The sequence below is a fragment of the Lampetra fluviatilis genome, chromosome 5, assembly GCF_964198595.1.
Source record: "Lampetra fluviatilis chromosome 5, kcLamFluv1.1, whole genome shotgun sequence".
In the NCBI taxonomy this organism is placed as follows: domain Eukaryota; kingdom Metazoa; phylum Chordata; class Hyperoartia; order Petromyzontiformes; family Petromyzontidae; genus Lampetra; species Lampetra fluviatilis.
The window spans coordinates 6,574,619-6,589,832 of NC_136279.1; the positions used below are offsets into that span (position 1 = coordinate 6,574,619).

General features: G+C 43.7%; 1 protein-coding gene across 1 annotated transcript in view; it reads left to right on the forward strand.

Moving 5' to 3' along the window:
• Positions 1–15,214, forward strand: part of LOC144932475 (forkhead box protein K2-like) — a 47,727-nt gene that overhangs the window by 3,953 nt on the left and 28,560 nt on the right. The window contains exon 2 of the mRNA XM_078856587.1: positions 13,270–13,473. Coding sequence (XP_078712713.1) covers positions 13,270–13,473 — 204 coding nt within the window. The remainder of the gene's footprint in view (positions 1–13,269; positions 13,474–15,214) is intronic.

Genomic DNA, 15,214 nt, shown 5'->3' on the forward strand with positions numbered 1-15,214 from the left:
AGCCATTAGTGGAAATTCTAAATTTCTATGGTCGGGGCCATGGCTAATACACAACTTTTCCACATGAACGAATGTGTTTCCTTGCAGTGAGCGAGTGGTACGGTGATGAGTTTATTCGAATCGTTTGTAACAATGAATTGGCAGTGCGTGGCGCATGAATGGCACGAATGATGTCATGCAATGATAGGAAAGCTGTTTTTTAAAATATCTATCTTTATTTGAATACTTCTCAATAAAGGACCTTCGAGTTATGCATTCAGCCACATTCCCCCCTTTTGTACGGTACACTCATACTTTTTATTTTATTACATTTCAAAAAGTATACATTAGACGCAGCATGCAGATATATACGTACATTCATGGCCATGTCTCGCACGAAATAAATGGATACTAAAATGAAACCTTATTGACACATGCCTGTGTGAAATAGTTTGTGAAATGTGATTAAGCGTTACATGGTAGTTCAGAGCCATTTTCACAGCGTTCCTTTCAAGTGTGGTTATTACGGAAATTGTAGCACAATTCTCCCTATGTCTGTACGAGAATGGTTCATGCAATTTTTTTAATAACATATGGGATATCGTTAGATGCGGCTGTGCTTAGACGTTTTCTTTTTACAAATCCAAATCGTACAGCACGTACTCTATATGAAGCCTTTATCTAATGCTATACAGTACTCCATTTAACTATTAACACTAATACGGGAAGGTTAGTAAGCAGGTATGGTTCTATGCTTGAATTTTTTTTGAGTCTTTGAGTATGACAGAATCCAGTGTGCAAGCGAAAGAAGACACCCATGCAGTTTACTTCCACAATTAATAAGTCGTGTTCACTGTGGTTGGTGTGGGTGGCTTGTGTGGTGATGCTCTTCTGATGGCTGTGTAAGCCTTTGTCTGCGCAGAATGATTCACCTGCCCCCATAAATTAAATGGCGTGGTCGACATTCGATTTGAGAATCACTTTTGGAGTCACTTATTGTCGGTCTCGTTTATACCATCTTCTTTCTATCATATCGTTTTTTTGTATCGTTTTAGACCAGTGGCGGCTCCTGCAAAATCTCTCAGGGGGGGCAAATGTCTGGATGATTGATAAGGATAAGGTCCACCCATGCAATGGATAAATTAACAGCTTAAGCATGTAAAGGCAACTTCACTTCTTTAATATTAATGAAAAGTAAAGTGACTCTTACAATACATCTTGTTTGTTTCTATACTCACTATTAAAACAAACCACTCAAGTTTCTTTTATTAAAGATTCCACTAGGTGGCGACAAATTATATTGTTGGATCAAACGTGCTTACGTATGATGACGTAAGCACGTATGATGACGTAAACACGTTAGGGCGAGCCCTCCCGGAAGCCATAGAGAATGCATTGCAGCGCCCCCGTTCGAAAAAAAAACATCTTTGAATGTAAGTCTATGGGACCACTCGGGGCGATTCTCAGCTGGAGGGAAATCGCCCAAAAAGAGGCGGTACTCCACAGAACGTAGCATGACGCTGATTGGACTATATCCAGAGGCACAGTGACGGCTAGCGTGACTCTGTGGTTGAATGACATTGGTGGTGCGTCGCCCAATCGCCCTAATGAAGAAACCGCCCCTGTTTTAGACAGTTTTGTTTGCTCCATTTTTTAGTGAAAAATGTACGATTGATTATCATGTGCATGATTCCATGCACGTTATCGTTAGTATAAGAACATATTTTAATCGTATCTGCATCATTACATGTGTAGTGAGCGACTTCCGAAACACGTCGAGAAGGCTTCTTATTTATTAAGAGTAGACTGAGCAATACATTGTGTAACACAGCTCCACATAGACGATCCGAACAGGTAGCCCCATCTCCGGCTTCGCTACGCTAGCTGTCCGACTAGCATGGCGATGGCGATGAAGAGAGTCTTCCAGAAGATCAACCACGTGGTCGGAGACGAAGAGATGACGAGGCCAGGACCCAGAGGTTCGGTGCTGTTGGTTCGGTCCCCCTGATATCTGCCCTGGCGTGGCCAAGCTCCACCTCTGGCCACGCCCATTTGCCAGAACCTTCGGGCTGGTTCCCGGAGCTTCTCGACTGACTCCGCCTTTCACCTTTACCCCAGATACGCCCCCCTTGTAATAAAGCATTATGTAATGCAGCCATGACCGTAATTACCACTCCAGGCCGACAGATGTCACCCTGTCATTACACATGCTTTCCAGCCTATGAACAAAAACCTTCACGAACGTGGTGTCTGTATAGGATTTAGTCATTGCCTCAGTTTTAGGATACTTAGGAACAGCAATAGCGCACAAAGAAGCATGCAGAGATGTTTGCTTGGAGTAACAGTGAGAGACAGGAAAAGGAAGGTTTGATTCAGGGAGCAAACACCAATCGGGAAACATCATGAAAACAATCGAGAAGATTAATTGGGCCTGGGCAGAACACATCGTCAGGTGGGATGATTAATAGAAGAGACTGGTCACAGAATGTCAACCAAAGGTTGGAACGCGTTCAAAAAGAGCACCGCAAAGATGGAACGATGAGATTAATTCACGTGCAGGAGTGAGATGGTTAGCAGGAGCACTGAACTGTGAGGAATGGCGATGGCATGGGGAGACATTCATCCAGCAGTGGATAGACAATGGCTGATGGTAGCAAAACATGGCTTTTGGGTGCTTCAGAACCAAGTGAGAGATGCATTAATTGCAAGTCAATGGAAAAATAATCTCTGAACTTCATTTGCTGGGTGTTCATAGCCTATCGTTTTGGGGTGAGCTCACCAAAACATCTTCGCAGGGCAAACAGCAAACACAGACTGGCTCCTGTCCACATTGATCCGGCCACAGTGTCTCTGCAGCTGCCTCTGATGCTGCAGCTCACATGGCAGATTGTTAATTGCTCTTTGGTATTGCCTCTGTTGGAAACTACAGTGCTATTAAGTCCTATCAGCAGCAGGCATTCTCAATCTACTGTTGGATGAAAGCCTCTCCCCAAGCCAGTCGCATCCCTCCTCAGTCTTGCGATACCAACAATCTATCAAGCGGGGCCCCCTGCACAAGAGCTGACTTCATGACCCCATCTCTGCGGTGGATATACTACTCTTGGGCGCATTCACGACTTTGGCAATTACGTAGGCATGCAGGCGTTTAACAATGTAGGCGTATGATGATGACTTGTTATGATTTTGAGTCACGATTCAAATCAAGTGTTTGTTATTTTTGCCATTGTGGTCAATGTAGAATCTCCAGCACAGGCAGCTTTTACATGAAACAATTACATGTAACATTTATATCTGAAAATAAAACATCGAGTTAGCACGGAGTTAATTTAAAGATTGTATTGTAAGTGAAAGAATTCAATCAATTTAAAATGTTGATTAGATGCATCCTTCCTGTTGTTTAAGACATTTTCACACTGACAAAAGTCAAAAGTTTAGATTCAACAATGTGGGTTATGCTCACCCCTTACGTTGGCTGTAAGCCAGTAAGAGACATTCTCCCTTCCAATGGCAGGGCCAAGTCTGCCCATAAGACAACCACTGTTGTTTGCAGTGGAATGGTTACTGATTTGATCAACTCTATAGGGATGCTGGGCTAAGTTCATTCCCAACAGGGATTTGAATGTATAACCTCCTAATTGTGATTCAGGCCCTTTGACACTGCCACCAGCAGAAATTAATTACGCGCGTAAGAAATAAAATCTAGTGGTGTTCATGGTCAATGTATTATATCGCTTTCCTGGTAGACATCATATTAATATAACGTTTCATACAGTATACATTTCTCTATTATTATTATTAATAATTCCTTTTATGCAGAAAAACCTCATTAGGTTTTGTACAGTATTTTTGATGAGTCCTGCTTCAGGATGTTTTGGCCATTTCAGTTAACGGAGTGTTTCATGTGCGGGAGGAAACCGGGAAACCCAGAAAAAACACTACTTTATAAGGGGATAACGCTTAAAACTGTATACAGACAGATTCAGGAGTACATTTTTGCAATGTCAAGAATAATCGTGTGGCCATCTCATAGCCAAAGCTTACAGCACCTTTTTCCCAGACTGTTTTCCCCGTTCAATAACCATCCAGAATAAATTTTGCTCCGAATTCCATTGTGATGTGACTATCGGTCACGATGAGGGTGATTAACTCCGTTTGCACTCTTTTTATACGGTTATGTTGGTAATTAGCACGGTTTTTTCGTGAATTTTGTGCACAGCATTTAGTTGTGTTTATTCTACGTGTTTCATTATATCAGTGAAAAATTGGTGATTCATCTGCATTTGCTTGTTTTTACTCCGTGTATTTTAACTCTTTGAAAGTTTGAGCATAACGATTAAATTACAAAACACAATAGCCCGTTGCAATTTAACGAGTCACTGCATTTTCGAACGCAGCAATTCGGAGATTTCACTTGATCTTGTTATTTTCTGTGCCGTTTAAATTGTACTTGGGAATGAAGAATATTGCGGCAATCATTACAATTTGCTCTCCTAATACAATTGCTTCCAGAGTAAAAAAGCAGACCTGCTAAAATCGTAGCATTGCCCATTGCTCACTCGCTGCATGTCTGAATACAGTGTAAACAGCGGAAAGTTAAACAAAGTGCAAAGTACTGCAGAACAATAAAAGGAAGACATTATTTTATAGCTCAACCCATGTTGAATTTGCACATGACATGGCGTTAGCTGGTAGAGCAGTTTCACAGTGGCGAGTGCACTCCGGTGTGAACCTGCCCACTCGAGTTCCTATCTTGGCTGCAGCAAACATCAGTGGTGAGTTAATTCCTGAATCTGTCCTCAGCCCCCCCCCCACCACCCACTTTTACCAACTCGCACTCACCAGCCTGGTGAAGTATGGTGAAATTATCCCCGCGACCCACATGGCATGAGGAGGGCATTCATCCAACACCGCGTTGGATTGATAAAAGGGCTGTATGTGTACTATAATACCCATAATTTAAGGCTCTTTCTCAATCCACTGCTCTTAATGATTGGTTGTAATTTACAGTGTAAGTCCTTTACAATGAGTCCATTGTTTGCTGTGGTTTGGGTTTTTTTTGGTCCGCTTGTTGAAAATTCAAGAAATATTTCATCGTGACCTTTTTAATATCCAAGTCACACCAGCTGACACCTTTGGCAAAACCATAAACAATGGATGTTTACCTGAACACACGATTCACACATGCATGCACACATAGGTAAATAAGCACTCAGTGGGATTGGCCAAACATCTCTAGAAAAAAAAACAACTCTTGCAACTCGGAGGATTTTCCTGGATGAAGGGTGTTATTACTGCATATAAAAGGAATTCATGAGCAATTGCAGGGTAATTTCTTCCCCCAAATCGGAAACCAGCATTTTGCAAACATGCTTGTTGCCATTTGAGGGAACTCTGGCACGATTTGTGGCTGAAGCTGGCCCAGGTCATTTAGAACGCATGTAACCATTCAGCGATTTATAGATTCGTACACTTAACAGCAAAGGCATCCAATCACGTGCGTGATAATTTATTGCTTATAATGTATTCAAATTATATTCTCACGTCGCATTTACGAGGTATTTGGAAAAATAAAAATGTACAAATGATTCGGAAAATGACAGTGAAAGATTACTGAGATGGTAAGAAAATAAGACAATCTATCCCTGAATTGCATCGCAATTGGTGACAATTTAATGTTTTGGGAGGGAATGTGAATCTTTGGATGCCTCTTATTGTTTAGGGATGATGAGGTTGTCACAAGAGAAACGAATTTCTTTAGAACTGCTTTTTGTGTTTAGTGTGTCCTTCCCCCACACCACCTATTAGCACGGTTGGCTACGTACGGTGCAAAAGAAGTTCAACGTACATGCATACAAGAGACGAGTGCTGTACGTTATTTGCCTTCTCACCGCCGAACTGTCTTCCAATATGTCACTTTCCTTTATCTGAATGACACTTCGATTATTGCTCTTTGAAGAAAACATCCGCCAGGACAACTGACTGATGGACTCCCTTCGGGAGAGAAAAACTTCCTGTGGGATAATGAACAGTTTGTCTCTGTGATCCTGTATGCAAGATAAAGAAACATACGTTTTCAGTATTTGGCTGCTAAAAAATTCCACGTGATAATTTTGCCAGGTTGCTTCTGAAAGAGAGCGATATAGCTCAGTGGCCCTTACTTGGTAAAATAAAAAATAGATTAGTTTGAAGTATCTCCCTACTCAAACTAGCAGAGGGCAGTAAAAATCTCCATTTGGGGGCCCTGACTGAGCCAGTAGTGTAAATCCCACATTCATATTGCAGCAGCCACTCATTTGGGTTGATTTCCTGTCTACTAGAACTGAGTTTATCGATACTGGGGGCATGATGGATCCAGTCCATGAATCGTAATATTGCCAAATCCTGTGCTGTTGATCTTGAAATGTCAACTTCTGCTTATTCATGTCTGTGCATGCATGTGACATTATGGCTTTTCACATCCACAGTGCTACTTGTGCAGCTGCTGTGTTTATGTGAAATGGGAGTGTGTTGACATTGGCAGAGAAACTTTATTCCCAAGCAAGCAGAACATTGTTCCGTGCGAAATTGTTCACCGCATTAGCATCACTCTGCTGTTAATAGTAACTTTCAACCATTTTGAAGCAATGGGATACACCTCTTAATCTGACAAGTTTTTGAAATGTTTCCTCATTTTAGCCGTATTGTGCTCTTGGGGTCCTGTCACAATATGGAGTATCCATCAAGGTCTCTTTCAGGACAGTGCAGCCCTTCTTGTTCGACAATGGCCCAGAAAAGAGGACATCACAGAGCTACCTCCGATATAATTTCAGGTGACCTCTAGACCACGCAGTAGGGGGCAGGACTCTCCTACTGACCCCGCTGTAGTGAGTAATATTCGTTGAATTAAATGTTTTCGTTCTCAGAGCTGCAATTCAGTCAAATTAAATGCGAAACCAAATTTAATATGATGGATTTGTGTGTGTGTGTGTGCAGTCATTACTGACGGGCCGAGACACTTGAAAAACCTGGTTTTAATCAAAGGCCATAAAACCGACGATGTGGAGTTGGCGATCATGCGCATTGCATTAAAAAAGAAAGACGAAGCGTCTCCCCACTCAAAGGGACTGCGTTAATCGCTGTTGGCAGCTCTGCATCAGCGGTGAGAAGTCGACAATCCCGCAGGGGAAAAAAACTGGTCTTTAGAGCAAGCACGTTCCACGTGTTACGTGATCATAGCCAGGAGATGGGTGATCCTGTCCCCGTCCACAAGAGCCTTATTATGTATGAGATACACAAATTCAAGTGACGTGTCTGGCCTCTGGCAAGGTATTCCAAGTACGTTTTTGATTTATATGACAGAAATTTGTAATAATTAACAAAGTGAAAGCTGAAGGTTATGCCAAGAACCGTAAGGAGAGACAAATTGGGGCACGTGAATCGGGGAGCAAATGTAAATTATAGATGTCATATGGACGGTTAAGAAAATAAAAAGTGGGCTTGGACAGGAGGAACACATCGATGGTTGAGACTGATAGTGAAATAGCAAACAAAATAAATAATGCGCCGGAGGGGTTGAGCATCGTAGCGATGAGATCACTTCATGTGCAGCAGTGAGATGGATTGTGGCATTCGCGGGGCCATGATGGATGGACTATGGCTGATGATGATCGTGATAAAACATGAAGAGCTGCCATTACCCTGCCTCAAAGTATGAAATGCGCTGCATGCCGAGCACTCCCACATTTTGAGATTATTTTCGATGAGACTGAGTTAGACGTGTAACGTGCGCTATAAATGTTATAGACGCGCTGGACATTTACCCGATCTGCTCTCGGATAAACGAGGCCCACTTCGCTCGACAAAAGCACCGCTCTTTTCTCAGCACTTAGCCTCGTTTGCCGACGTTACGGTACAGTGCACGTCTGCGGAGGACAATGCTGCGGTGAATTATGAGTACGTGAGAAAAATGTGGTCCGTCTCGTACAATAAAATTCCAGCCGAATGCCACTCGCTGTGTGGAATCGGTTAGGTGTCTGTGCATAACGGGATCTGTGGTTAGCGCTTCGGAGAAGCACTCGAAAGATTGGCCTGATCGGATAACTGCAGTGGTGTTGAAGTTTTTTTCTCGTTGTTTTTGATGGAATTAAAAAAAATGTTTTATTACTTTGGTGCCCGCAAACAATATTTCATTGTTTATGCAAGTCGACTGGCCTTCTCTTCTGTTGCAGTGTGAGTGTTTATGTGTAGAGCGTCTCCTGAAGGATCGTTATCTGGTGGAAGCAGATTGTGTTTTTATGTGTGATCGTGACCAGTGTATCAAGGCGACAACATCACCGTGCGTGCTCAGTGTAAGGTTGAGACGAGGGCAAATATTTGTGATCTGTAGCAGCACGTTGCCTCTGCGTGAGATGTCAGACAGATTCCCTGATTTTCAGTCGCCTATTTCTAAGAAGAAAAACGATTGCATCGTCACTATGGAGAGACGACTTGGCAACATAGTTTAAACACAGCGTGGGGCATGCATTGCAATTACTGTTGCAAACAGGGGATGACACGAGCATGCAATGCGCTCATTTCCACCATGAATGCTGTGAAAAATGTGCGCCATGGTGGCGAGATGTTAACTACCTCACCTGGTATACAGGAGGTCGTGGGTTCAATCCCGACCCTGATGCCTGTATATTTGGAGTTTGCATGTTCTTCCCGTGGTCGTGTGGATTTTTCTCCGGTTTTCCCCTCCACATTTAGAAACATGCGTTTCTCTAGTATTTGGCTGCTATAAATTTCCACGTAATAAGCCACTTCATTGAGCTGTCATTTGTGGCCAGGTCGCTTCTGAAAAAGAGTAATGTAGCTCAGTGAGCATTATCTGGTCAAAATGAGGCTTCTGCGGTCTCCTCAATTGTGACGCTTTAGTTACAAACGCATTTTCTATCGTTGAGTGACTTTTACTCCTTATTCGTTCGAATAAGTAACCATTGGTTGATGTAAAAAACTAATGTTCGGTAATAATTTTGTGTGGTTATTCTCTGCACGATAGGCTATGTACGGTGCGAAAGAAGTTCACCATACACATGTGAACATGCGTGAACGATCGAGTATCGACGTGATCTCGCCGCTCTGATCTCACCGATGTCGCTCCCCGACATGTTTTCCGGTTGTACTGCTCACCGTTCTTCTGCAGCATGTCCGACGTTTCGTTCCACGTGCTGGGCTCCATTTCAGGAACCATTCTGCCAGCTCGTAGATCGAGATGTCGGACGTCCTGCCGAACAGCATGCGGGTACAACCAGATACAAAAAAAAAGTACAGCGGGGAGAACAAGATGGCACAATGGTGAAAATTTGCGTGGTTGTCTCTCGCTGATGTACTCCCTCAGCCATAACACATTCCTGCGGAGGGAGCTGGTAGCAACGTTGGGTTGTTCGGTCAATGGCCAGGGTCAACGGCGGCGTGGTGTATTCCGCAAATATGCCCGACTGTGAGGGTGGACACAAGCCGGCGTGAGTAGGTTAAACGTTGAGTTTTATAAGGGCACCACGGGGTGACCAGCCCCTCCCCACCCAGCCCCTCCCCACCCAGCCCCTCCCCACCCAGCCCCACCCTCCCCTCCCCTCCCCACCCAGCCCCACCCTCCCCACTCAGCCCCTCCCTCCCCACCCAGCCCCTCCCTGCACGACGGACACAATAATCCCCTGTGGGCTGGTGTAACCAGGAGGTTCCTACCAGTATAATCCTTCTCTTAGGCATCACAATTCAATAACTGTGGGAACAGCAACAGCCTTCTTATGATCTGTAGCCCTCGGTGTGAATACAAACATCATCGAAACATTCTTCACTGCTGCTGATAGTTTTAGTTTTCAGCCCTTTGTCAATCCATTGCTGGATGCGGACCTCCCCAAGCCTTGTCAGGCATATGGGGGTGCTTTGAACGTGATTCAGCACGCGAGGCTTTAATGGGACACGATTGGTCAGTTTGTGTTTGTGAAGGGGGTGCCTGAGGACAGATCGAGATATCACTTGCCACTAAATGTTAGTCACGACCGAGAATTGAACTCGGGTTGCCAAAGTCACAACGCGTTGTGCTGCTTTGCCTCCTCATCGCCCCGGCCACTTTCATTTACGTGAATTTGATGGTATTTTTGTTGCTGTGTAAAACAGTTGTGTTATTCTTGATACACGAATTGTGTTATCGTGACGAAATCGAATCGTGACACTGAATTCTTTATTTCGTCTACATTACAGTTGATTTACATTCAGCGTGGGTTCTTGTGTTGTTTCGCTGTACCTTTTTTAAAAATCTTGTGTGTGGGGGGGGGGTTTGTTGAATTTTTTAAGTGGCTGCCAAACTTGTCATTTTCCTAGGGCGGTGGGTGCATTCGACTTGCCCGCCTCGCAGCGACAGTGAGACAGAACAGTGGAGGCATTGTTCCGTCCCGGTTGGGCTCTTGGTGTTGGGACTTGATTGATTGCAAAGATAGGAAAATAAATAACGATGACGACCGGGTGATGGGGGGGGGGCTGCAAAGCAAAACACTTGGTCAACATTTCCTCACTCGTATTTATTTCTCTTAAGTGAAATGAAATCAGTTTGCAGGAGGCACGCTGCACTTGTCATTGACTGAAATTTACACATCCAATGCCAGAGGGTTCGATGGAAAATTCGTCTTTGTCGCCACCGCCCTTTCCATCGTATTTACACAGCGTTTTGAATATAATTTTTTTGAGATTCACTTTTCAATCCGGACCCAAGCACTGGCTTTGTGTATACTGCGGTGTCTAAGTCCGTATTTGTACCCAGCAATGTAATAACAATTGCGTGTGGCGATGAAACACGTCAGGCATATAGTACAGGAATCGGTCGTTGCCATGTACTAGCTGTGGTGCGTGTTATTGTTTTGTAGCGACATTTGTTTTACAGGAGAAACCCCATCCTCTTAACGACGGGACTTGGTTTCACAAAACCGGTCGTTCAGTGAGTTGGCCGTTAAGCGAGTACTGTATAGGAAATGCACATTAAAGGCTTAATTCGTTCCAATAGCATGGGAAGTTACCGTTTTTCACCCAAAGAACGTACTTTATAGTATTTAAACAATGGATATCAATACATAAATATACTAACAACATGATAAACACATAATATAAAAAAAACATGGTTAATAATAAAATAATAAAATCACGACGTTTCGGAGGCAACACATGTCTCCGTCATTGTGTTGCCTCCGAAACGTCGTGATTTTTATTATTTTATTTTTTATTAATTTTAATTTCATTTTTTACCTACGTGACTTTACCGAAAGAACTAAGAGTATGAATCCTTGCAGTCACGAAAGCTTCAAATCTAGAAGTAATACCCTTGGGAGTGTTTTTTTTACACACGCCAGTGTATGGACCTCGCTGAAGCGGCATTGTTACTCTCTTTGGCTACTTAAGAATGTGAGATAAGAACAATGTGAGCTGATTATTTTTATGTTCTCGTTACTTAAGTAAGTACTTAAGGTGCATGTGGTTAGCGCCACTGCACTCACTGATTACCTAATTTTCTGAGTACAATTCCTCGCCACGGCTGACATCAATGGGGGGGGCGAGTGGCCGTCTGAACTGGTAGTTGGCTCCCTCCCCACCTTCATCCAATCCCCATTGACCAGCGTGATGAAATACGGTAAAAACAACACCCATGACCAACAACTTTGTACTGTAGCTCACAAGCAGAATAACATTTTTTTGTTATTAAATTCACATTTTTGTTGGCGATTTCATAACACGTTCCTTCGGAGTGGGCAGGTAGGAACTTGGTTGGACAGCGCATTCGTGCACGACAGACAGACAAATAATCCCTGGTGGGCAGTGTGGAACCTGTTGTTCCTACCTGTAAAAACGCATTTTGTGTTACCCTGCGGCAAAAGAAAGAGTCTGGGTTATACCCATTGGTGGCCCTGAACTTGTGATGGTAACTCCACATTCCAGTGGTGGAGCCAGTCAATCCATATGACAACAACAACTGTTGACTTGGTACACATTATTTTTCATCAACCTCAAAGAGACTGGGGATAAATCGTTCCCTGACCAGACTTTGAACCTGCCACCTTCAGATTGAGTCGAGTGTTTCACCGCAGCACCACAACCCAGCCACATTAAGCGTGGCCGTATTCTCCAGCTATACGATTCACCCCTCCCCGTATTTTAAAGCAAAAGTTTGAAGTGCATCGTATAATCAAGTAGAATATGGTACGTAGTTTAGTTTTAGAACACTTTGTGTAGAGGGAGGTAGAAAAGGCACTGCAGAAACGCAGAAATGTGTGACGCACACGTGATCCATTGTCTACTCTGGTTTCCGGTTTATGATGCAGCAGCAGCTGCAAAAAAGAATCCGCTCCTTAAATGCCTTTGGGTGATAACCCATACATTTTGGCACCATGCCCACAGCCAATCTGCATTTTATAAGAACGAGAAAGAGAAACATTCTTGGCCGTCTACATGGGTCTGTGTTAATTTCTCCTAACAGTAGGAATGCGGGAGGTTTTTCGCTGGCCGGAGACCTCGAGATGAGGTTTTGAGAAGGGAGATTCTCGCATTTATACGAGTTGTTGGCTTGTAAGCTGAGTGTGTGTGTGTGAAACTCCTGGAAGAGACCTAGTTTGTTTCAGGGAGTGAAAAATTGTATTTTACGATCAGCAGTTAAACGGTTCCAAATATGATCCACTTCTGTAAGAAATTTTACTTGGTCATATTTTTTGGAAATGAGGGCTTTTTTCTTGTTCATCTCTCCACCACCACCCCCTCTCCCACCCTTTATAGCTGTTTAGCTTTTTCAATATTTGTCCTGGTAATTTTGTATTATCCTAATGGGCATTTTGTAAATGTTCTTTTGAGATGCTGTAGCAGTTAAGCACTGAACAATACCATCTGTGAGGTACTCTTCACCTTACTTCATAACCTTGCCACTATTTATAATGTGCAAATACCATAATTGTAACCACACTCTTTTCATCTGTGACTGAATCGTTGTTATTGGAATAATATTTTACGGGTTAATACATCTCAAAACCATCTGTGAAGTGAAAACCGACGCTTGATTCAACGCTTGTTTTTACACTTCTCAGCCAAAACAGCACCCCTCATCACTGTTACATGACTCCCTGTTTTTCTGGCAATGCACAACAACAAGAAAGCTGCCAGCGTCTGACCTCAGCGAAACGACATTTTAATATGTTGCAGGTTTCCGCGTCAAAACTTTTTGATGCTGCCTGACGATCCCGTGAATTCGCGCCGATGATTATCCTCGCTTGTTGCGCACCTGTGGCACTGCAGGTGTACATTCCGGTTTCCCAGCACCAATATCCGGCTGACATTCCGGAGCCTCTACGACGAGAGGAAGGAGGTGGCAGAGTTGACGCCGAGGCCACCATCTCCCATGAAGCCGCTGCAAACCAACGTCTCACCGCTGGCGATCAACATTCCGGATCCGGCCATGGACTTTGTGAGCCCCTTGCCATCTCCCACAGGCACCGTCAGGTGAGCTGGATGCTGCTGTGCCCCTTCTTCTCGTGCACACCCGGCGATTGTTGCTACGTTCCCATTGGCATAACAGATCGGATTCATGCCGTGCCATTCCTCGATCGGCCCGGCAACAGTTCGCGTTTTCATCCAACGTTTGGCTCAGTGGGCTTGGCCGATCACCTCTGTGCCCTCCCCCCCCCAACACTGTGGTTCCCTCCCCCTTTCTTTTTCGAAGTTTTCCTGCTTGACTTTGGCCTCAGGGGTGTAGCTTCAGTCTGAGGACTTCGCTTAGAGGCACCACCCTTGACAGTGGCCTCAGCGCTGAGATTTTGGGCCTTGGCTGCCGTTGATACTGGTCTCGACATTGGCTTTGGTCTAGAGGATCTGGCCTTGAATGGCCTTGACAATGGTCTCATCCTAGAGGTTTGGGCCTTGACTGCCCTTGAAACTGGCCTCTATTAGCCTCAGCCTAGAGGATCTGACCTTGCCTTACCTTGACACTGGCCTCGACTTTAAAGAATCCTGCTCGTGGCCTCAGCTTGGCCTTGTGGTTCCTGGCCTCAACCTTGGCCATGGTCTCATGAGCACCCACTTTTAAAACCAAGACTGGTGGACTGTGAGTGTCGGTGCCCTCTAGGTATAAGTTGAGCTTTACAGAAAATTGCTCCATCCTGTTCTTGTTCACCTCTTTATTTAATAAAAATAATACATATATTGCTGTGGCGCATTATGTGTAATAGAAAATAGATTAACATGCCCCCATTGTCTCTCCACGTAAAAATAACACATTTTATTAGTCTAATCAACCTACGGGTTTCCATACCAAATATCAGCCAGTCGCAAAGTCTGGACTAATTCACAACCCAGCAGTATTTGTTTAACAAGTCTGATTGCTGATGAGACCCAAAAGGTCAAACACAGTCCAGAGTTTACTTGTTTAAATAAATACTGCTGCACAATATTAAACTGAAAAATAACATGACAAAGAATCATTGCAGATAAACCAAAACATTATTGAATATTTCTTGTGTAGAGACTGGGCCATATTTGTTTATTTTTTCAGCATTTAATTAGTTTTGGTCACCATCCACATTCAATAATAACCCGAGGTTTATACATTTTGCTGGGATGTAACAGTGGTGCAGTGGTACACGCACATCACCATGAATCTGGTGACCGATGTTCAATTCCCGGCTATGGCTAGCATCAGTGGCAAGGGATATCTGAACTCGTCTAAGAAATAATCTTGCACCGACCCACACTGACCAGTTTGGTGAAGTATTGTCAAACGGTCCCTGTGACGGCTGTGGGTTGTCCTTGATGAGACATTGGCCCGAATCGAGTGGTAGTGATTCCACATTCCCACGGTGGATGCCAAGCACCCTACAGGATAACCACTGTCAATTTCTCACAATGCGTTACTCATTTTATGAATTAAGATGATGATGACAATGGGATGAGACGGCCCACAACATTGATTTGAACTCGTGACCTTCCAATTGTTAAATGTTATAATGATGGTGCTACCTGGTCAGATTATTTATTATCTGTAGGTACCATACATCCAACTGAACTAAAACGAAATAAACTATTTAATTTACCAGGACTATACTGGGTGACAGGGCGGCACAGTAATAGTTGTGCCTCAGTAAAAAAATATCTGGGTTTGATTCTAGGCTTAGGCACTTTTCTGTGGAGTTTGTATGTTCTCCCTCTGTTGTGAATGGGATTTCTCCTGGTTCTTTGGTTTACTTCC